Source organism: Sorex araneus, chromosome 7, assembly GCF_027595985.1.
Source record: "Sorex araneus isolate mSorAra2 chromosome 7, mSorAra2.pri, whole genome shotgun sequence".
Lineage (NCBI taxonomy): Eukaryota > Metazoa > Chordata > Mammalia > Eulipotyphla > Soricidae > Sorex > Sorex araneus.
Window position 1 is genome coordinate 14538166 of NC_073308.1, and position 22637 is coordinate 14560802.

Sequence of the window (22637 nt, forward strand, 5' to 3'; positions counted from 1 at the left end):
TGGCTCTGCACTCAGGAATCACCCCTGGCGGTGCTCAGGGGACCATATGGGATGCTGGGAATCGAACCCGGATCGGCCGCGTGCAAGGCAAATGCCCTACCCGCTGTGCTATCGCTCCAGCCCCTACATAGCTTATTTAAATAGAGCTGAGTACGAATTGCAATGATTCACCCAAGACATCGGGTATTGCACCAGAAATTACCTGGTACTCAAAGAAGGGGCAGGAAACAGCTTCCTGCTACCAGGGCTTGGCTTTGCCGGCAGAGAGTGTGGGTGGCCAAGCGACTGGAATCTCAGGGCCGTGCCGATGGACGTCTCGCACGGGGTGATTCTCCTTTTCATTCCTTGTTTTCTGGTATGCAGTCATCAGGCACAATCATCAGGCCAAGTCCCTAAGCAGGGCATCTGCTACCTAAACCAGACAATTCTTGTTAAGTTATCAAACCTCCTTAACTGTGAGGGATAAAGGCAGCAAGTTTATGCAACACAACCCAACACGCACCGTTATTCTGCTCCCAAACACCATAGCAGGCAGTCTGATTATCCGATTAGGGGCGTCGGGTGGGGGAGTTCCAAAGAAATAAGACAATTTTGCCTGGGTTCAACGATTCCAGTCCCTTTCGCTTTAGTCATGGTGGATTTGAAATGATAATAATGACCCATTTAACAAAGCTGGCAGTAATTTCTAACACCATCTAATGAGCCAACTGTGTTGATGCTTCCAGAACTCTCTGCAAGTGCCACACTGGCTCATGGAACAGAATCAAGAGCAAATGTCTTCTGCTGAGAGCTCTGAGCCTCCCTGAGTCCAGGACCATTCTCCTCCATTTCTTCACACTGATTATTTGCTGAACAGATGAAATGACTTGTCCTCTAGACTCCGCTCCCCTCTCCCTCCACCCCCTCAGTTTCCCTAGATCTGGGACTTCATCAGCCCCCAGTCCAGCCCCCAAGTGGGGAGTGGCGTCCAGGCTGTTAAATGTTGTATGATGGGAACGGCATTTTCAGACAAGTACCTTTTAGCCTTCCCTGCAAGGTGACACACGTGTCCGTGCCTCCCTCTGTATTGGCATTGGGCACATTCTGTCTTCATCTCTCCTCTGCACCTACAACGCCCCGCTCACCCACAAAGCCACTCCCAGAACTTCTGAGTTCTTAGGGTTCACCCAAGACAGCTCCATTTCAGGGTAGTCCTTGAGTTTCCTACAAAGAAGGGTCCTCTGAGACCCTCAGGCTTAAAGGCCAACCTGAACATTAGCCAGCAGCTCCCTGCTAGACCTTCCCGACAGCTAGCGAGGGGACTTCATCCTGTCCCCATCCATTCTCGAGTTTGGGGCTCAGGGAGATGAAGAGCTGGAGACTCAGCAGGGGCAGGGGAAGTGAGCCGCCGTCCTGCCCTCACCAGGAAGCGTCTTACTAGAACTTCTCATCTGGCAGGCTTTGTTATTATTCTTTGCAAGTTGTACACAGATAAGTTACACTTCAGAGGGTTGAATGAAGAAGCACCTGACAACTCCCCACAGTGTGTTGACACTCTCCACACTTGTGTTCTGATTACTACCAGGGCCAGCCAGTGCCGGGTGTTCACCCCCCATGGAATCTCCTTGACTGCGAGGAAGGATAATGGCGTGGGGAGGGAAAAATGGAGCAGAGGGGCGAGGCAGGAGAGCCTCAGAGAGGGGCACAGGAGGGAGGAGGAGAGTGGGGCTGTGCAAACAGACAACTTGAGTCTAGAGAAGTGAATGAGGAGCCACCGACATGAGCAACATCAACAAGTTTCAAGTCTCTAGTACCTACGACCCTAAGTGCATGGTGAGATTCGTGGGGTTAATCTAAGTGCTGTCTGTGGCCTGCAGAGTCCAACAGAGCTTTTCTGCACCAGTGAAGGGCAGCGCTGTTAGTATGTCCATTCTCTGTGTGGGGTCAGGAAGATGGGATACTCCCTGGGATTGCTCTGGGCTTACTCCCAGCTGAACGCATGTTCAGAAGTCGCTCCAGTGGGGCTCAGGCCGCCCTGTGCAGTGCGAGATTGAACCAGGGTCAGCCTCATGCAAGGCAAGAGCCGTAGCCACTTGCTCTCTTCAGCCCCAGCTTGTCACTGCACTAACGAGTGGTGTGTTTGACTTGGGGGTCCATGGCTCCCAGACCCAGCAGTCAATATCAGCCAAAAGTCCTGCTCAGCGCTGCTGGGTTTTACTCACTGCTGTGTACCTGAGTCTCTCTGGGTGTCCGAGGCACTGTCACCCACTGTCCACTCTCCTCCCCGACTCTGGTGGTCGCCCACCCTACTTCTCCTTGGGTGGGCAGCGCGGGAGCTGGTGAGCCCAGGGTTTGGGTGCTGTGGGGCGGCCCACTGCAGGGTACAGACCTCGCGGTCCTCCCGACCACACACGACCAGGTAGCTCAGATGGCGCTCCTGGCTCCTCACGGCCAGCCAGCAAGGGCCTCTTGTCTCTCAGCTCTGCCCACGACTGCCGGCACCAGTAGGGCAATCCCAGCAGCGCCCTGTCCGAGTCCAGCTGAAGCACAGTTGAGTGGGTTCCCTTGGCTGTGGCCACTGCACTGGGCTGCCCGGCACTGGCCCTGTCTCCAGTGAGGCGCCTCTGACCTGCCCTGTCCCCGAAAGCAGGGAGCTTTCGTCTCTGGGGCACAAGGACCAGCGACAGGAGAGGGACCCTAGAGACGGTTGTCTGAGTGGGTAGAGAATCGTTATGTCGGCTGGGAGGGTGTGACGGGGCCTTCACAGGCTGCCCCGCTGTGTGGTTCTGCTTCCCATTCTGCCCTCACAACCTTGACGCTGGGGCTCTCCCACGTGTCTGTCTCCGTGATCCATCACAGTCCTGAGGGGGCTGAACTGGGGAGGGAAAGGGGCTGTGGGCAGCCGGGCCCCGGGATCAGCTCAGGCAGCCCTGCTGGCAGACTCTAGGAGTGCCCCAGTTGTTGAGACCCCCGCCCCCCAGCCCTGAACTGAGAAGACGGGGAACCCCTGAAGCTCAGGGTGAAAGGCCTGAGTGGCGAGAATACAAGCCGCATGCAGCCTGGCCTCAGTACACAGGTCTGCTTCCTGGACTGGTCTTCCCGGCCAGCAGGCCTGCCCCGGCTCCCTGCCCGCCACCCGCCTCCACCTTTATTCTCCGAAGCTTTGCAGGTCCGCATTCTGGCCCTGTGACCTCACCGTCCAGATATCCATGAATCAGAGAGGTTTCTAAGAACTGTGTTTTCAATTGTTGACTTTATAACAATCAGAGTGTGCTGTAATTACCAAGCTGACGTTTGCAGAACCTAAATAGAACAAGCGCTGATTGTGTGGGCGTTCATCACTCTGGTGATAAAGGAGAAAACAGACGGTGACTCAGGTCCAGCCGGCTTTCGTTTTCAGTTTGTGTTTCTCTGCATCTGCATGTCGGGGCAGGTGCTGGCGGGATGCAGCGGGAGGGCTGGGAGTGAAAGCAGTGGCTCCGCTGGCTTCTTCCCGGGAAGGAGGACCTGGCCTGCCCAATATGGACAATGTGCCATGACCATACTTGTGGCCATGGACTCGTGGCCGACCCTGGGCCGCGAAGTCTTCAGAAGAACGTGTAAAGTGACAACACTGATCTGCATGAGAACCCCTCTCGCTTCCCTCTGCTATGTCTGTTTCCCCCGCGTGCATGTTTTCAGCAGGAAACCCTGGTCTGTCCCTGGAAAACACTGGGAGTAGCCCCTGAGCACTGCCAGGTTGGACCCCAAACCTAGGATTGACAAACTAATCATATAAGTTAGCTAGTGAGCCCTATGCTGTGTCCTGGGCCTCAGCAGTGAGTCCTGTCTCGGCCCACTCGGCGAGCTCCTGGGACACTGCTGTAGCCACCAGGAGTCAAGTCAGGCAAGGATGCGGTTTTCCAGGCGGGGCATCCAGGACACATGGCACCTCCTTGGTGATTTTTTTTCTGGGAGAGTTGGCAGCTCCCTGGCTGTACTCTGGTGGCTCAAGCCAACAGTATGTGCTTGAGTCCAGCTGTGCTGGATGCCACCAGGACCAGCCCTGATGTGCTCAGGGGCCCACCGGGACTGGATCAAAGCCAGTGCCTGTTCCAGATTTCGGTCCCAGCCCATCCTCAGAGACTGCTGTGAAGGGACAGACAGGAAGAGAAAGGCCCTTCACATGTACCATCCCAGGCAGGCGGTGGTGGAACACTTGCCCTAGGTTTGAACCCTGGACCCAGGATGCAGGGGTGAGGGACAGGAACCATTCATTCCTCACTGCCACTGACCCTCATGAAACCCAGGAACCATGAGGACTTTGGAAGGAGACAAAGCAGGAGGGCCATGATAAGTGGCTCTGAACCCTGCACGACGAGCTGAGCCATGTCCACGAGACTGCAGCACGCACTGGAGAACCGCACCCCTGTGTGTCAGGGCACCGAGACAGCAGTGTCCCAGGCAGTGGCTTCCATGGGGCTGCTGCTCCCCTGAGCCCTCTCAGTGGGGCTCCTGCCCCCAACCACCCCCTTACTGATCACATTCTTTGATTAACACAGAAGGCCCCTGACCTTCAGCAGAGTGCCAAGGTCATTTTGTTGTCATTCCGGGCTTCACTCTCACTCCCCCTCAGTTCTCTTGCCGCAGGACCCTCGGCTCTTCTGTCTCATGAATGTTAATCACACAGGTTCCGTGGATGCTTTGAGTCTGCCCAGAACTCTTTTGTCCCCCATGCCCCACCTGTTTTATTCCTTCCTGCACCCCATCTCTCAGCCCCGGCCTCTGGGAGAAGTGCTGGACGCACGCTCTGAAGCCAGGGTTTGCTTGGGTGGGATTTTAGGCAGAGACCTCTCCTACCTCAGCTCTTCAGCGGCGCGCCTCTGAAAGGCACGGGGTGATGGTGGCCTTCAGCTTCGTTTTCTACCTTTCATCTTTCTGTAAGTAACATGCACCCTATAGAAGGTCTGAGAAATTCAAACATAGAAAGGAGAAGGAACCCCCATCCCTATTTCTACCCACTAGAACAAAACACTCTTCATAGTTTATGGCAGTTTTGGGATTTTTAAAAAATTTGTGTATTTTCTTGTTCACGGTTTTTGTGCTTTTTCACGAGTCTATTTGGAGGCCCCCAAATGTTGCTCAGAGCTCTGGGTCCACCCCCAGCCATCTTCAGGCAACTGGAGCCTGAGGACTGGGTGTCGGCCCAGGGTGCCAGGGCTGCCAGGGTACCCACAGGTGCTCACAGATCTCAGGGACTGGGTAGCTCAGGGATGGAGCCAGACCAGCTGGGCTGGTGTGAGCCGTGGGCTGGGACCCCTGGGATCTGCTTCTCTGCAGCGTCAGACATTGAAACAAGAGCCTCACACATGGTGAGATCTACAGGATAGTTTTCTACAAGAGTTTTAAAAGTTAATTGGGAGGAAGCCCCCAAGCAGTGCTTATGGGGGGCCCTTCCTGCTGACACTGGACTGGCTATATGGGAAGAAGGTTCAGAGCTTTGGTAAGGGGGTGCTTACCAGGATCCCACCAGGATCACAGCCTGTGACATTTGAGGGGATCACCTGGTACTGGGGATCAAAGTTGGGACCTCCCCCATGAGCTATCTCCTGGGCCCTGTCAGAGGTAAATTTTTAAGAGCACTGCTAGGTTCCTGGCAAGATTGAATGACAAGCGCAGAGGCTCCCCAGATAGCTCCCACCCCCACCTGTGCACCCCTATTCCCAGCACCCTCAGACGAAAGTGGCTCTTGCTTAGGGAAACACTCCCATTCCCCCTGCACCCTCTCAGCCCTTGAAGGTTCTCTTCTCCTAAGTGTTGAGGGATGCTCCAGCATCTGTTCAGGCCCCAGTTTATTCAGCCACCGAAGGGCCTGGTGGGTGCTTCCGAGTTTTGGTGATTATAAATTAAGTTACGTGTAAGGGTGGGGAAACATAAGTTCCCAGGTCCTTAGGATATGTGATGCCAGGGAGCATGTTTATTTTGGTCTTGGATTTGGGGCCACATATGACGGTGCTCAGGGGTAATTTCTGCTCTGCACTCAGGGGTCACTCCTGGCAGGCTCGGGGCCATATGGGGTGCTGGGGATGGAAGCTGGTCATCCACAGGTAGGACAAGAACCCTCCCCACTGCACTGTCCTGCCTCATGCCTAGTCTCACTGCAGTCGTGACTAGCATCTCCTGAGGATGGATGATGCGGTGACTTATCCTTAACAACCTTCCTTGATGCCTTCCTTGATGACCCTGACGTGTGGCAGGGCCTCAGCCTCCCCATAGTCAGTTCCTTGTCTGCCTTTGCCCTTCGGGGCCCTGGCCCCCAGCAGCCATCCTCCTGATGAACACAGGATGGAGCCCAGACAACTTACTCCCCTCACTGGGACCTGATGTGGAAGGGGCTTACAGGGGTTTTTGGGATTCTCAGTGTCCACCCTCACCCCCCCACACACTGCTGACCTGCAGCTGCCTCATCTTCTCCACAATCTGCACATCTGGTGACCAGCCCCCTGCCTCCTACGGGAGCTCCTGTTCCTCCCCTGCCCCTCCACAGAAACCGCTCAGCCTCTGGCACAGCTCACAGCCTGTCAGCATCGTGGGCGAGCCCACACCCCCCAACTCCAGCTCTTCAGTATTAGGTGTGAAAGTTAGTGTCCACACTAGCCGTGAGCAACTGCAGGTGGGCACAGCAGGGCATGTGGACACTGTGTCATCTGTGTTAGGCACGATCTGTCCAGGGCAAGCTGCGGTGGCTCTTGCGGCATGGACTAGTCGGCTGCTGTCGAGCACCCCTGGGGCACAGGCGGCTCCGGGTCAGGCACTGCTGCTGCCTGTGTTCACGTTTGAGCCATACTCGATGCTCAGGAATCACTCCTGGTGGTGCTGGGGGCGCCGTATGGAAGCTGAGATGGAGCCCGGTGAGCCTGTGCAAGGCGAGTGCCCTCCCCACTGCGCTCTGGCACTGCCCCTGGACACTGCTTTTTGCATGGTCACTTCCCCCCAAACAAGCTGTCAAGTGTTCTGGGTCATGAGCTGATGCCTGATGTAGCCCTAAGGTTGGAACTGATTAGGGTCACGCTAGAATTGACTGAGGGGTTGCTGTGACTCACGCTGCCATCCGTCACTTCAGTTTCAAGTACAAATTCATCATCAGATGACTTCAGTTCATCATATTTCAGGAAACCAAAGAAAAGTCCAAAAAGCCCTGCTCACTTTACTCGGTCAATAGTCAGTCATGTTTGTGGTTAGAGCACGTTCTGGGATAATGGCACATTTGGCAGACGACAGAATATCACGGGAGTGTGTCGGGGTGACCTGGAGTCTTTCAAGGCACAGCCTGCTGGACTTTAGGAGTAGTTTTCTGAGAAGGTGAGTCTAGAAGGTTCCATGTATTTGACAAGATTTGGGCAAGGCAGGGGTGTTTGCCTGCCTGCCTTCCTCCCTTCCTTCATCTCTTTCTCCTTGCTTTTTTCTTTCCCTTTCCTTTTCTTCCTCTTTCTTCCTCCTTCTGTCCCTCCTGCTCTTCCTCCCTCCCTTCCTCCCTTCCTCTATCCCTCCCTCCCTCCCTCCCTCCCTCCCTCCCTCCCTCCTTTTCTTTCTTTCTTTTTTTTTTGGGTCACACCCGGCAATGCACAGGGGTTACTCCTGGCTCATACATTCAGGAATTACTCCTGGCGGTGCTCAGGGGACCATATGGGATGCTGGGAATCGAACCCGGGTCGGCCGCGTGCAAGCCAAACGCCCTACCCGCTGTGCTATTGCTCCAGCCCCTTTCTTTCTTTCTTTCTTTCTTTCTTTTTTTTTTTTTTTGGTCACACCCGGCGATGCACAGGGGTTACTCCTGGCTCTGCACTCAGGAATCACTCCTGGCGGTGCTCGGGGGACCATATGGGATGCTGGGGATCGAACCCAGGTCGTCCGCGTGCAAGGCAAACGCCCTACCCGCTGTGCTATCGCTCCAGCCCCTCTTTCTTTCTTTCTTTCTTTCTTTCTTTCTTTCTTTCTTTCTTTCTTTCTTTCTTTCTTTCTTTCTTTCTTTCTTTCTTTCTTTCTTTCTTTCTTTCTTTCTTTCCTTCCTTCCTTTCTCTCTCTTCCTTTCTCTTTCTTCCTTCCTTCCTTCCTTTCTTTCTTTCTTTCTTTCTTTCTTTCTTTCTTTCTTTCTTTCTTTCTTTCTTTCTTTCTTTCTTTCTTTCTTTCTTTCTTTCTTTCTTTCTTTCTTTCTTTCTTTCCTTCCTTCCTTTCTCTCTCTTCCTTTCTCTTTCTTCCTTCCTTCCTTCCTTTCTTTCTTTCTTTCTTTCTTTCTTTCTTTCTTTCTTTCTTTCTTTCTTTCTTTCTTTCTTTCTTTCTTTCTTTCTTTCTTTCTTTCTTTCTTCCTTCTTTCACCCACCCTCATCTGTGCTCAGGGCTCATTCCTGGCTCTGTGCTCAGGGAGCACTCCTGGTGGTGCTCAGGGGACCATGTGAATGTCAAAGGATGAATCTGGGTCAGCCTTCACTCTGTGCTATCTCAGGCCCTGAGGTGGGGAAGGGGTGTCCACTTTCAAAAGAGGGTTTGGCTGAGCAATGACAAGCATCTCTAAGACATGGGGACTGACAGTTGACCAAAGTTTCCAGGCAGTGGGACCTGTGTCTTGCTGTCCTGTGCTCCCAGTGCCTAGGGCTTCTGCGTGCACGAGCCATGAGTACAGGGGCTAAACCCTGCACAGGTCCTGCCCCATGGAGCTTGGTCCCTTGCACGGCTCCTGCCTTGTGTTGGCCGTTGGAAACAAACTGCTGTGAAATCCGGCATCACGCAAGGGTGACTCTGGAGTGGGGGCTATGTGGCGGCAGTCTGAGGTGGGCGAAGTGGCTACTGAAAGCCCCCCCCAAGCCTGGAAGCACTGTTTTCTAGCCACCCTCAGTTTGGGGGGTGGCAATACGCAGCAGGCTCAGAGTTGACTCTGGCGCTGCACTCAGGAATCACTCCTGGAGGGGCTCCAGGAACCCTGTGTGGTTCTAGGGACTGAACCATGTCAGTGAAGTGCAAGGCAAGTGCATTTATCCCTGAACCATCTCTGGCCCCAGGGGATGTTATCTTCATATGATAGGTGAGACAAAGGCACACACCGGGCCCCCCCCCACTGTGCCTCGTATGACACTCGAGGGAAAAAGTGAGACTCTTCTCAGGAGCACTGGAAGTGGCATGTGCTTCCAGCAGCGGCCCAAGGTTTTCCCATTTCCTTTATGGTCTAGGTGAGTAAGCCCATGTTCCCATGTTTTTTGTTTTTTTTTTTTTGCTTTTTGGGTCATACCCGGCGATGCACAGGGGTTACTCCTGGCTCTGCACTCAGGAATTACCCCTGACGGTGCTCAGGGGACCATATGGGATGCTGGGAATTGAACCTGGGTCAACCACGTGCAAGGCAAACGCCCTACCTGCTGTGCTATTGCTCTAGCCCCATAAGCCCATGTTCTTCTTTTTTTTCTTTTTTTTTTGGGGGGGGGTCACACCCGGCAATGCACAGGGCTTAGTCCTGGCTCTGCACTCAGGAATTACCCCTGACGGTGCTCAGGGGATCATATGGGATGCTGGGAATCGAACCCGGGTCGGCCGCGTGCAAGGCAATCGCCCTACCCGCTGTGCTATTGCTCCAGCCCCAAGCTCATGTTCTTGAACCATTTATGCACATGCTACATCTCACCCATAACAAAGAGCATGCTTTGGAGAAGGGAGAAATCCGTGGTACAAAAGACCACATCCCAGTCAGAGTGAGACGCAAAATAGCAGCTTTCAAAACTGTCCCCCAAATTTCACAAACCCACAACTCCACAAATCCACACGTGAGATCAAATACAGGAAAGCAGAGAAGCAAATCTGTGAGGCTGTGGCTCTGGGGGTTCTTCTTCCTCTTTTCATGTTCCCCATGTCCACTATAATTTTAAAAATGATGCTGACCCCATCGCACCCCCAAGGAACCCATCAAAGTCAGACTCTTCCCAGGATGCCCTCAAACCCTGTCTCTATGTCAGGCTGATCCAGCCCAGTTAGATTTCCCAGACTGGAACAGCCGTGATGGGGCTGGCGCCCCGACTGGCCAGCGGGGAAACTCCCGCGCAATGCCAGGCAACACAGGGTGCCGGTATGTGCAAGGGGGAAGACACTGGCCTGGGGTCAAGGTGGGGAATCTGCACACAAGATCCCTGAAACTGTAAGGGTGCCTGCACACCCCCTCTCTAGCCAGATGTTGGACAGACAGACAGACACCACTGGAACACAGGCTCTGGAAATCCAGGTGGCCTCTGTTTCTCAGCTCCAGTCTTCAGGAAACCAGCATGGACTCTATGCCTTTAGGACTTCCCAGCTGTTACCCCAGACCCAGCTGAATAGCCACCCTGAATCTCCGTCCAGTCCTGCGTAGGGTCCTGGCACCACAGGCAAAACCAGATGATCAGCTGCCAGCCCCCTTGCTCTGGGCAGCCAATGCATTGCTCTGAAGACGGGGCCAGTGGGGGGTGCTGGGTGAGCATGCGGGCTCTGTATGGAAGTGTGTTCCTGGGGAAGCTCGGCTTCGACCCCAACACTGGGCATTGATTGCAGAGAAAGTCGGGCTCTGGGGAGATGTGGACCCCCTAGACAGAGTCCCCCTGTTGTAACTAGGAGGAAACGGAAACGCTGGTCCAAAGCCTGATTCCCCCGAAGAGGAGAGCCCAGTCTGCGCCCTGCGCCTTCTCAGGTGGTACCAGTTCTCTGGAGAGGACCATGTCTGGGTGATGCACAGAATCCCCACACTCTCAGGGCTTTGGGGAGCCGAGGAGAGGCGCCCGGCCTCCTGCACTCCGTTTCAGAGGTGCAGAAGTGGGCTGAGCTGCTGCCAGGGGCTTGTGGGTATAGTGCGTTTTGTTTGTTTGCTTTGTCTTGGTGGGGAGGCTGCTCCCAGCTAGGGGTTTGTGGGGGTGCTGGAGGGTCCGCCCCCGCAGCAGGAGCTGGGAATCAGGCCAGGGCTTTCACATGCAAAGCAAGCGCATAGCCAGCCCTGACTTGCATTCCTAAAAGTCTGGGGGAGCAAATGCAACCTTTGGGAGTATGAAGATAGAAGGGTCCTGGGCTGAGAAGGAAAACTCCCGGAGAAACTGCCCAAATCCTTAAATTTATTTATTTATTTTTGGCTCCCTGCAATGTTTTGATGTTTAGGTTTGGTTGCCACGAGTGGGCTGTTGGTAGCTGTCTGGTTCTCTACCCTCCTCTTTCTACTGTTCTCCTTCCCTGAGTACACGCTGCAACAAGCACTTTCCAATCCTTATCTTGCCCAGGGAAACCTGCCGGACTGATCTGAAGGGAGATCCCTGGGGCTCTGGCAGGTACCTTCGGTAATGCTCCAACCTCTGCTTCTCAGCCCCCCAAACCCCAACCAGGTGGCAGTGGGGACTCCCACCTGTCCTTGAGCACCCCCCCCCAGCACAGAGCTGGTTCATTGGGCATAAGTGCATTCGCCAACCTCAGGGTGCCCCAAGGTCCCAGAACCTTGGCCCCGACCACAACCACCCTTCTGCCGCCCGTTCCTTTCTGCCTGCAAATTCACCAGCAATTCTAAGTGCTGGGGGCGGGGACATATGTTTTCCTTGGTTGAGTTTCATTCACCAGGGGTGGCTTCGCTCTTCACCGAAGCTTATCCCCCTGAGGGGAGAAAGGGAGTGCTTGGCTGAGCAACCAAGAGGCTTAACCCGGAGATTCGAACCCTAGAATGAGCCGCAGGACACCAGGTGTCTGAGCGGAAGGTGTGCACCGTGAGTTGAAAGAAAATCCCTCTGAGGACTTTTCGATCTCTCCTTGGCAAATTCTCTTGTATCTTTTGGGGGAAGACGGGGTTTGTCTATCCCTGCACTCAGGTTCAGGTGAAGACTGGACGGGTACGATCCGAGGCAGAGCTCCTATGCAAACCCGTGGAAGACTCCTGCGGCATAACAGAAACGGGGGAGAAGCCCGAGGTCCGCACCTTTGCGTCTCCTCGATTGGGGCGCGGCGGACAGGACCATCAGCAGAAGACGCCGGCTCACGTCAGTGCACAAAAGCCCGCCTTCAGCTCTTGCGCCCGACGGGCTGCGCAGACACGCCCCAAGTTCACCTGACCGCGCGGAGCCGCCCGACGGGGGTGCGGAGTGCGGGGCGGGTCTGAGGGTGTGAGCGTGGGAGGGGGGGAAAGGGTGGGGCCGGAGGAGCCGTTACCAGGTCGAAAAGCAAAATATAAACAAGCAACCGGCTTCCTGCGCGCCCAGGCTGCGGGGGCCTCCGAGGCTCCAAGGGCCCGCGCAGAGCGCGGGGTCGCTGCCCACCCGGGGGCTTCCTCCCGCGTCCCCCGGTGCCTGCCCTCACTCTGGCGAGACGCGGGGGACGGGCTGCTCCGGACTAGGCAGGCACCTGGGGCGAGAATTACTCGGGGTGTGGGCCAGCAGCTCCGGAGATGAGCAGGCATGAGTTGTGTGTGTTCGAGTGGGGGTCCAGTCTGAGACAACATGAGGAAAAAGCCTGGTCCAGGCCCGAAGGGCCAACGTGACCTTCGACACGCCCCTGGGGGGTAAGTGGAAGCAGGTGTCCCGCCGGGTTTGCACTCCCACACCCTCCGGTCACTCCCAGGCAGGATCCAAACGCCTTATCTTCTCCTTGGGGATTTGGGAAAATCCCCGGTTCGGCCTAAATCCAGACTCCCCACGGGCCGCGGGATCGTATCAGGAATTCGTTTTTTGAAAAGATCAAATCCAGTTCGCCTGAAGTCTGGGCCGGAGGGGCCCGACTTTTCCCATCACCTCAAAGTCTACCGTGGGACCGCGGTGCGGCTGCGGTCCGTGCGCTCCCGCCCCGAGCGGGGGTCCGATCCAGACGCACCGGCTCTGCGCGCAGAAACGCACGGGGACCCAGAGGAAGGGTTTTCCCTGCAAACGCCCGCGAGGGAGGAGAGTCCCGCTCCGACCCGGTTCAGGGACCTCAGCCCCATGCCTCTCTCCCTGGTCCCGGCGTTCACCCGCCCGTCTGTGAGGAGGACAGAGCGCCCGCGCCGATCTGCTGCCACGGGCGGACGCGGGGCGGGAGCTTGGGACTCTGGGCGCGAGGGTGGGGCTGGCAGATCGGGGTCGCGAGGGCAGGGGCGCGTGGAGCGCGCGGGCGCTACGCAGCTCCCCGGATTCTGCGGCGGATCCTCGCGGGCCCGCGCACGGGTAACGGTGCGCGGCTCATCACAGAGGCCCGGCCCGCTCGCGGACTGGAGAGGGAGGCTTGGGGCGTGGGGTGGGGGTGTTTTCCTGAAGCGCCACGAATGACCACGCACTTTAGAGAAAGGTCGTGCCCGTTTCCAGCCTCACCTAGTCTGGGCCGCGGCCAGGACCCGCCCCTCCATCGCCGGAGCGGAGGGGGACGGATACCGGCGCGGTGCAGTCATGCGGCTGGCTTGGGCACCATTGGCTCATGCCTGGGGCACGCGGCCCCGGGAAGCACATCTGGCGGCCGGCCCGGGAGGCTCCAGGCCTGATATGGAGCGAGAGGGCGGGCGGGTGTGTGCCGGAGCGTGCGGAGCCGGCTCCGCCCCGACTTGCATCACCACTGCCCCCGCCTCCCCTAGCCGTCCCCCGCCCCCCCCACTGGCCCGCCGTGTTGGGCTGGTTCTGGGGAGAAGCTATTAATAGCATGACGTCAGCCGGGGCCTGGCAGCCCGGAGTGGAACGGGCGCGCCTCCAGAGCTCGGGCTATAAAGGGTGATGCAACGCGCCGCCGGCCACGGCCGCACGCAGTCCGGCGCTCACTGCTGTCCCGCGCTCCGCGCCCCGCGCCGCGTCCCGCCGTCCCGGCTCCAGCGCGCCCGCGTCTCGGACCCTGGCCGCCCCGCGAGGACCCCGCAGGTGAGCCCAGCCGCCGGTACCGGGGCGAGAGCCGGATAGAGCTCCCTCGCCTCCTACGCCTGAGCCCACCCACGCCGCGCGCCCCCAGCCTCGGGCTCCGAAGCCCGGCTGGGCGCGTGTCCCGCCCGAGCCGCGCCTCCGCGCCGCGGAAAGTTTGTCCCCAAGAACTAACTTTCTCTTTTGGCTCGGGGCGCGCTGGGTTCCTGGTGGCGGAGCGACGCGCCTCCTCCGTCCGCGCACCCTGGGTCCCCGCCGCCCGCCCCGCGCCCCCTGGGTTCCCACGGCTCACCCCGAAGTGCTTTGGGTCCCCGCCACCCGTACAGCACCCTCTGGGTCCCCGCCGCTCACCCCGCGCCCCCTGGGTCCTCGCCGCTCACCCCGAAGTTCTTTGGGTTCCCGCCGCCCGCCCCGCGCCCCTTCGGTCCCCGCCGCTCACCCCGAAGTGCTTTGGGTTCCTGCCGCCCGCCCCGCGCTCCCTGAGCCCCCGCCGCCCGCTCCGCGTCCCCTGGGTGCCCGCCGCCCACCCCGCGCCCCCTCGATCTCCCCGCCCGCCCCGCGCCCCCTGGGTCCCCGCCGCCCACCCTGGGCCCCTTCGGTCCCCGCCGCTCACCCCGAAGTGCTTTGGGTTCCTGCCGCCCGCCCCGCGCTCCCTGGGTCCCCGCCGCCCACCCTGGGCCCCTTCGGTCCCCGCCGCTCACCCCGAAGTGCTTTGGGTTCCTGCCGCCCGCCCCGCGCTCCCTGAGCCCCCGCCGCCCGCTCCGCGTCCCCTGGGTGCCCGCCGCCCACCCCGCGCCCCCTCGATCTCCCCGCCCGCCCCGCGCCCCCTGGGTCCCCGCCGCCCACCCTGGGCCCCTTCGGTCTCCGCCGCTCACCCCGAAGTGCTTTGGGTTCCTGCCGCCCGCCCCGCGCTCCCTGGGTCCCCGCCGACCGCCCGGCGTCCCCTGGGTCCCCGCCGCCCGCCCCGCGCCCCCTCGATCTCCCCGCCCGCCCCGCGCCCCCTCGGTCCCAGCCGCCCGCCCCGCGCCCCTTCGATCTCCCCGCTCGCTCCGCGCTCCCTCGGTCCCCCCACCCGCCCCGCGCCCGTGGTTGGGAGCGAGCCCTCGGACACGGCCGGCGGAGCTGGGGGTCCGTAAGGGGGCGTGAGCAGGTCCCCGCCCGGGAATGAATGGCTCGGGAAGGTGGGGCGGCCCGGAGTGCGCTCGGCCGCGGTCCCTGGGCGGAAGGCGACAGCACTCCCGGGATTTCCTGTCCCCGGCCGGTCACACGCTGTCCCCTTGCTCCCGCCGCTCTTCGGCAGAGGCGGGGCCCCCGAGGTGATTTGGGGCACGGGCGCGAGGCGGTTCTCGGGGCGGCCGAGGCTCACTGAGCCGGACCGCGACCCGGCTGCCGTTTGCGGTCGCCGCGAAGGCCCGCGCCGGCGGGAAACTGAGACTCCAGAAGATGATGGAGAGAAAGGGGCGGGCCGGCGTCTTGGCCGAGCGGCTCGGCCTCTCGTCACTGACAGCCTCGGAGGTGTCAGGGTGCTGCGCGCCGGGCTGTTTCTCCTTCACTCTCCCCAGCGGGTCATTCTCCGTGCCCTCCCCCGTTTCGTCCTTTCTCCCTCATGTTACTCCCGCGGTGCCCTTTGCTTTCTTACAAAGGAGTATGAACACTCCGTGGGGCCAGACAGAATCTAGGTGTCTCTTGGTGCACCTGTTTCAGTGTGGATGGAGCCACACCTGTGAGGTCTCCTGGACTTAATTTATTTGTGGGCCACATCTGGCGGTGCTCAGGGCTTACTGCTGGCTCTGAGTTCAGGGATCACTCCTTGGCCATACACAGGGGACCATATGGGGTGCTAGGGATCAAATTGCAGGGTGAGCTGCTGACCCCTGTACTATCTCTCCAGCTTCTGGTCTCCCCAACTTTGAATGAAGGGGGAGTTGTTGTTGCTGGTGGAACTCCAGACCCCCTGTCCTAAGGTCCCTGGCACTGTTTCCTGGTCCCCTCAGCCTTCCCATTATTGTCCTGTACTGTCTGCCCACACGGCTCTTCCTGGCCAGGCTGCTGCCTGTCAGCTCCCCCTCACACACTGGGTGCAGCAGGAAGTGCCAGTAGTCTGGCCCAGCCTGGCCCCCAAGATACTCCCCATCAATGTCCTTGGCCACTGTTTCTTCACGGCAAAATGAAGAGCTGGCTTCGTGGACCTGCTGTGGGGGTACTGTCTCCCAGAGTGTGGAGGGGCCACACTTAGCAGCTTCAGGAGCAGGAAGCATGTCGTCAGGACAGTGACACCTGGCTGCTGCTCAGGGATGTAAGAAGCCGGTGCCAGCAATGTGGGGGTGTGGGTAGGGGTATCCAGGAAGGACGGGTCATTAGAGGCTGGATCTCCGGCAGGCATCAGCCAAAATACAGAGTAGGGGCGCAGTGAGTCCTGACTTCTGGGTGACATTAGGAGCACCCCAAAAGTGGCATGGTGAAATCAGGGCACTTTACACCCCATTGTCCAGCCTGCCTTCAGGATCATCAGAACTTCCCGAAAGCCCCTCGCAAGTGGGTGCACCCTGCTGGTCTTTCCAGCAGAGAAAAGAGGAGGCCCCCTAGAGGGTGAGTCAGGAAAGTCTGAGCACCAGGCTTCCTCGGCTGTGCTTGGGGTGATGAAAATCACCAGTGAAAATGCAGCGTGTGGGGAGCGGCCGGGAGCTCAAATATGGGAGCAGGGTTTGGGGCAGGACAAGAGGCCAGGAAGGTTTCGGTTTCTTAGAAGAGCTGAGAGTCGCCGGGAGGGAGGGGCGGGACTCCTCCTACTTGGCACCAAAAGCCCACCTAGGTCCTGCCTTTCTCTGGGGGATGGGGAGCCAAAGTTCAAGCCCCTTCTGAGTGCCAGTGTCTGGGATTTAATCTCCTTCTGTGGGATCAGCCAGTATCAGACCCCTGCGAAAATCCCTGAGAAGCTAAGTTTTGTCTTCGCTCTGCTTCTCCGTGTCCTCTTCCTTCTCAGAGTCCTCCGTCTTCTCCTCCTCCTCTTGCTTTAGGCCCGCAGCCAGCAGTGCTTGGAGGCTCCTCTCTATCTGGGGGCATGTGACATGCGGGGCAAGGGGTCCCCCACATACAGCCTGGGGCAGAGTTTCTTATGGGGGAGGCACAGGTGGAGGGCTCAGGGCTTACTCCTGTCTCTGCACTCAGGGACCGTCCCTGGGCCCATGCAATGCTGGGGATTGGAGCCGGGTGAGACGTGCAAGGCTGGGCCTCCGACTCTCGCCTCTCTGGCCCCTGGGGCCGCACTTCACATACTTCCCTTCAACACCCTTCTCACCAGGGACTGGCTGCTGGGTGTGACTGCCAAAAACACCCTGTTCGTTTCTGAATCAGATGTCATGTTCTTACTTTACTGAATTGTTGTATGAGTTACCCACGATCACCTCAGCCCCACAGCGGGAGCTGGGGGTTAGTGGACAGAACAGGCCTGAGTCTCTGTGGTCGTAACCTGTCCCTTTCCGAAAGGCATTTGATATGTTGATGCCTGTTTCTTCCCCAAGCCTGCTTTCCACATTCCAGACCAACAACACTCCGGTTTTTATGGGGGCTGCTGGCTTGACGCTGTCAGTGGGGTGGTGGTGGGGGATTCCCAAACAGCAGCCTCCCACTCTGAGCAAACTTTCAGAGTGAGCTCAGCCCTGGAACCATGGAGTGTGGGGGTCACGTCCACAGAGGAGGGTGAGAGCCACAGCGGCTCCAGCTCCTGCCCCTCAGACAGGGACGCCGGGACTCCACTCTGGCCTCACAGCTGGCTTCACTTGTGTTTAGCACCTGTCCGGTCTCCTCCTGCCGGCAGCTTCTCAGGTTCCCCTGCCCAGCATTAGCTCAGACCCAGCCTGACCTGGACCTGAGTGGCCAGCAGTGGGCAGCCAAAGGACTTCTTGTCTGGCCAGAGGTTTCCATCTCACTTGAAGGGGGTTTGGGTCATGACACCCTCCTGGTCTCCAATCCCCGCCCCCGCCCGAGTGGCTCAGGGCTGGCCCTGGCCGGAGGCCTGTATGAGGTCCACTGTGTCTGTTTGCAGGCCCGCTCCTGTGGGGATGCTGCTGGCCACCCATGCAGTGTGGACATGCCAGGGAGGAGCGCAGTGGCAGCGCGTGCACCTCCGCAGGGATCCACCTCTTGGGACCAGGAGCTCGCACAGGCTCAGGGAACACTCCCTTCAGTGCCTAGCCTGGGCTCAGTCCTGAGTACTAGACCTGCCACTGGTGGCCCCTGGACATTGCAGGGTCCATGCAGCACCACCTCTTGGGCCCTTGCATTGACCCACTTGTCCAACTGGCCGAGAATCAGCAGGTTCAGGCTCTGGCACGAAGGAATGACAGGGCAGTGTGAACAGGCACAGCGGGCTCGTGCACTTTCCCCGTGATGCCCTGAGAGCTCTCAGCTCCTCGGTGACCAGACTCCTGACCCCCGAGGGCTCAGGACCCCTCGGAGGAGCAGCTGCTGCCCCTACTCTCCTTGTGGGGGTTCCAGACTGCCCACTTGTATCTCAGACATTCCAGTAACTGCAGAGATCCCACGATTCTGAGAGACACGGGAGGTGGGGTTACTTCACGGTCCAGGGGGGTGTCCAAGTCGCCAAGCTATTCCCCTTGCAACCCCCACCTGCCCCTTTCCCATGCCTCCTCAGGACGCTGCATTTCTAGAAGTTGGAGCAGAGAAAGTGGGGAGGACATGCCTGGGAGGAATGCTGGGAGTGCCCTCTGGGAGGGGGAGGGACCCGAGCGAGGGACTGAGCACGCCTGCTGGGCTGTGTGGTGGTGGCGGCTCTGTTCATGCCCCGTCTCTGAAGACGGAGGGGGTCCCCTTGTATCTTTCAGCAAAATGATGCTCCAGCACCCAGGCCTAGTGACTGAGTCAGAAGTCAGTGCTGCGGCCGTTGTGCCATGCCTGTCCCCACCAGGGTCACTGGTCTTCGAGGACTTCGCCAACCTGACCCCGTTCGTCAAGGATGAGCTGCGGTTTGCCATCCAGAACAAGCACCTGTACCACCGTGTGTCTTCCGTCCTCGACTCTGTCACAGCAGGCAGCGCCAGACCCTTTGACATGTCACTCAGCAAAACTGAGGTGGGTGCTATGCAGTACCAGGCCCTGAGCTGGCCACCAAGAGCCAGGCATGTCCAAGCATGTGCCAACTGTGTCAGACACATGCCACAAGTGTTTCAGTCATGTGCAGGTGTGAGCCAAGCACGTGCCAGAAGTGGGCCAGGTATGTGCTAGTTATGGAGCAGTTGTCAGGGCCAGCCGTGGGCCAGGTGTGGTCCACTGGTGGCCTGGGTAGGAGCGTCCTGGACAGGCTTTGGTTTGGCTGTGTGCCGGGTACGGCAGCCACCACCCTGCCACCGTCAGCTTTTCTTCCACCAGTAGAGGCAGCCCCCCCACCCCCCGTGGTAAAGAGACTCTGAGAGCTAGACAGGGGCTGGGGAGCGGGATGGGTGCTGGGGCCCAGGTGGGCACAGCGGCGGCAGTGGCCTCTCGGGGTGGGATGTGGTCACTTTCCTAGAGGGCAGCAGCCCCTCCCCGGGGCTTCAGGGTGGAAGCTCGTGGTTCGACTTGCTTTCTGTGTTGCTTTTTTGCCTTTACTGTTGTGGGGGCCGTGCTCAGCCTGGCTCAGAGCCTGGACGGCTGTTGGGGGCAGGGCTGGCAGGAGAGGTGGAGGGCGGTTGCTTGCCTGCCTTAAAGCTGATTCAATCATCTGATCACCCACTGGACCTTGGGGGCAGGGAGAGAGGGCTCAAGGCTGACCCCCAGCAGGTGGCCTGTGCTGCTCAGAGACGGGGAGTGGGCTGGGGCTGGAGGCTGTGGGAAGCTGAAGTACCAGTGAAGAAGGCCCAGGGTGGTGCCCAGGGTGGTGCCGGTTTTTCCTCACCAAGGACCATTGCCAGTGGGCACAGACAGAACCAGCCATTGTATGCAGATGCACAGTGTCACCTGCTGCTGCACATCTGCTCCAGGCACCTTCGACAGGCCCCAGCACCAGCTGAGAGAGGGCCGAGGCCCCAGCTGTGTGGACAGGCGGAAGCCCGTCTTCAAAACCCAGGGACGCTCCTGCCGTCTGGAGCTGCTTGATGACACGCCCTGCGTGGCTTCATTGCAGCATGTGGGGACACCCAAGGGTCAAGCTCAGGCCTCCTGCGTGTAGAGCCGCTGCCCACCCTGTGTACATCTCCAGAACAAACCCCAGTGGGAGATGGGTCCTGCCAGCACCATCTCATCCCGTTCCTGGTGGAACTTACCCTTCCTCCAGCCCTTTGGTAGGGGGTTGCCTCAGTTTACCCATGTTTGCTGGTGGTCAGGCAACGTGTTTGAAGAGGGTCACTTCTTACCTCCCACTAATGCGTGGTGTCATCTGTCCTTGGGTTTCACAGGTGGTCCCGGAAGAGGATGAGAGGAAGAAGAGGCGGAGGGAGAGGAACAAGATTGCAGCTGCCAAATGCCGGAACAAGAAGAAGGAAAAGACAGAGTGTCTGCAGAAGGTGGGCGTGCCCCATCTGTCCCCCTGCTTCCATTTATCCTCGTCTAACCCATCTGTCCCCATCTGTTACCTGTCCCCCATCTGTTCCTGTCTCCACCTACCCTTGACTGTCTGCCCCACCTGTCCCTGTCTGTCCCCCACCTGTCCCCCATCTGTTGTTCCTATCCTCCATCCACCCCCATCTGTCCCCTGCTGCCCTATCTGTTCCTGTCTTTCCTCATTTGTCCCCCACCTGTCCCCTGCCTGTCCCCTCCAGCCTCCATTGCTCTCAGAAGGGCCTTTCCCGATCTGGCCAGAGATGCGCAGGGGTGGATGTAGGGGCCCTGCAGGAGATGCAGACCTGTGAATTGGGGCCACAGCAGCTTCAGGGGCCCAGATTTCAGGGCCTGGCCAGGCCCCAGGTCCAGAGCTGCAGGCTGAGCCTCTGAGTAATGGGACAGCAGGGCACCGGCAAACCTGCCTGATCAGGACCTAGCCCTGGCTCGGTGCTCACCGGCCTGGTGCCCCTCACAGGAGTCTGAGAAGCTGGAGACCGTGAACGCGGAGCTGAAGGCGCAGATCGAGGAGCTGAAGAACGAGAAGCAGCACCTGATGTACATGCTCAACCTGCACAGGCCCACCTGCATCGTGCGCACGCAGCACGGCCGGACGCCCGAGGATGAGCACAGCCTCTTCCTGCAGCACCTCACGGAGGGGGCACTGCAGAGCTGAGCTGCGGCGGGGGCCTCGGACTGCCCCTCCTCGCCTCTTCCCACAGCTACAGAGACCCTGCCCCGGGGCACGGCTCAGAGCCTAGCAGCCGAGAACCACGGGGACAGGGCCAAGAGGGGCCTCTTGCTCGGGTCCCCTCTTGCCCAATTCCAGGCTGCTTTTGAACTCTCAGGATGGTCCCCGGCCAGCCCTGCCCACCTTCTAGCAGATTCTACAAGACCAGGGCTCCTGCCTTCGGACTCCTGCACCAGTGCCTAGATCTCCTGGAGGAGCCCAGAGAGTGAGGACGGTGTTTTGCAAAGCCGAGGGCTGGCCGGGCAGGCTTCTGTCCACGTGCCCACGTGGCCCTCTGTGTGTTCTCGGCTCTGCTCCTGGCCATAGGCTGACCCGGATGAGCAAGAAGGACTTTCTGCCAGCAGGCATGCCCTGGGCTCACCTCTGGTGTCACTGTGATGTCCAGGCTAGCCGCGGCAAGGTTTTCCTGAAGGCTCCGAGTCAACTGATCTGAGCCCTCTGCAGGGAAGCTCTTGGTAGCCAACTGACCCCAGAACTTCAGTGTGGCCGCTGTTTCGTTTCTGTTGGTCACTGCATGGCCACAAATGGCCACGGGCTGCTCGGGCTGATAGTCAAAGTCCTTGGGGTGTTTCGTCCTACTCAGTAGTGTTGTCATGGTTTCCTGTGAGAAGGAATGTCACTTATTTATCTTAGATTCCTGCCTTGTCGCGATAATAAATATCAAGAGCTGAGGTGCCAAGGCTCTGTGCGCAGCTGCTCCCTCCTTTCCGCCGGCTTTGTGCTCCGGATCCAGCCACGACCCCATCCTGACCCGGGGTGGGGGCCGTCGGTCCTGGGTTGTGGTTGACTTTAGCACCCCATGTGGTCAGTGTCTGCAGGGTGGTCCCGGGAACTCGCTGAGGTCCAGGCCTCCCTCTGCCCCATGGCACTGAGGCTGTGCAAACCCTGCGCGTGGCCTGGAGTCTGCTTCAGTCTTGGTGGGTGTGGAGGCTGCTGCGCCTGCGGCCCGACCTGCCCAGAGTGGCCGTGTCTTGTCTGTTGGTTGAAAAACTTCATAAAGAGTGAGGAAGGGAAGGAGAGCGCCAGGTGGGTTTCATCACTGTTTGGGAGCCACACACAGCGAGGCTCTAGGGCTACTTCCCACTCAGTGCTCAGGGATCAAACTCCTGCATGCGGAGTGTGCACTCAGCCCTGCGCAGAACATCTGGGTGAGCAGGTGTGGGGGGTCAGATGGAGGCGTCTACACCGCGGGGGCATCAGGCTTGCTTCCACGTGCTACAGACGCTGGCTTCTGGGCCCAGCAGGCATGTACCGAGGTGCACCCTGGAGCTCCTTCCAAGCCCTCCAGGACCCAGGGCCCTCCCTGCACAGGACTCCCTAGTGAGGCCCCCACCTTCCCCTCTGACCGAGGAGCTCTCAGCACCACTGGGTGCTCACTCATCCTGCTCGCAGCCCAGCACCCTGCAGCCAGCCCAGTTGGCGGAGAGTCACTGGGCTTCCTGGGCTGCTGGCCCCCCACTTCCCAGGTCCAGCTGGTGGGGCAGCCCAGGCCTCTTGGGTCTTGGCTAGCACTCACTTCCTCAGCTGCAGGGGAAACA

The 22637-nt window shown here is 59.0% G+C and overlaps 1 protein-coding gene across 1 annotated transcript; it reads left to right on the forward strand.

Annotated features, from left to right (window-relative positions):
* The first annotated feature begins 13520 nt into the window (after positions 1 to 13520).
* ATF3 (activating transcription factor 3) lies at positions 13521 to 21772 on the forward strand. The gene is made up of 4 exons (XM_004613001.2): positions 13521 to 13817; positions 18659 to 18905; positions 20207 to 20314; positions 20827 to 21772. The coding sequence occupies exons 2-4, from the start codon at positions 18663 to 18665 to the stop codon at positions 21022 to 21024; spliced, it is 549 nt and encodes a 182-aa protein (XP_004613058.1). The 5' UTR covers positions 13521 to 13817; positions 18659 to 18662; the 3' UTR covers positions 21025 to 21772.
* The last annotated feature ends 865 nt before the right edge of the window (positions 21773 to 22637 follow it).

Coding starts and splice junctions, on each gene's coding strand:
- ATF3 (XM_004613001.2), top strand. CDS start 18,663: ATGATGCTCCAGCACCCAGGCCTAGTGACTGAGTCAGAAGTCAGTGCT. Junction 18,906..20,206: donor TGTCACTCAGCAAAACTGAG/GTGGGTGCTATG, acceptor TGGGTTTCACAG/GTGGTCCCGGAAGAGGATGA. Junction 20,315..20,826: donor AGACAGAGTGTCTGCAGAAG/GTGGGCGTGCCC, acceptor TGCCCCTCACAG/GAGTCTGAGAAGCTGGAGAC.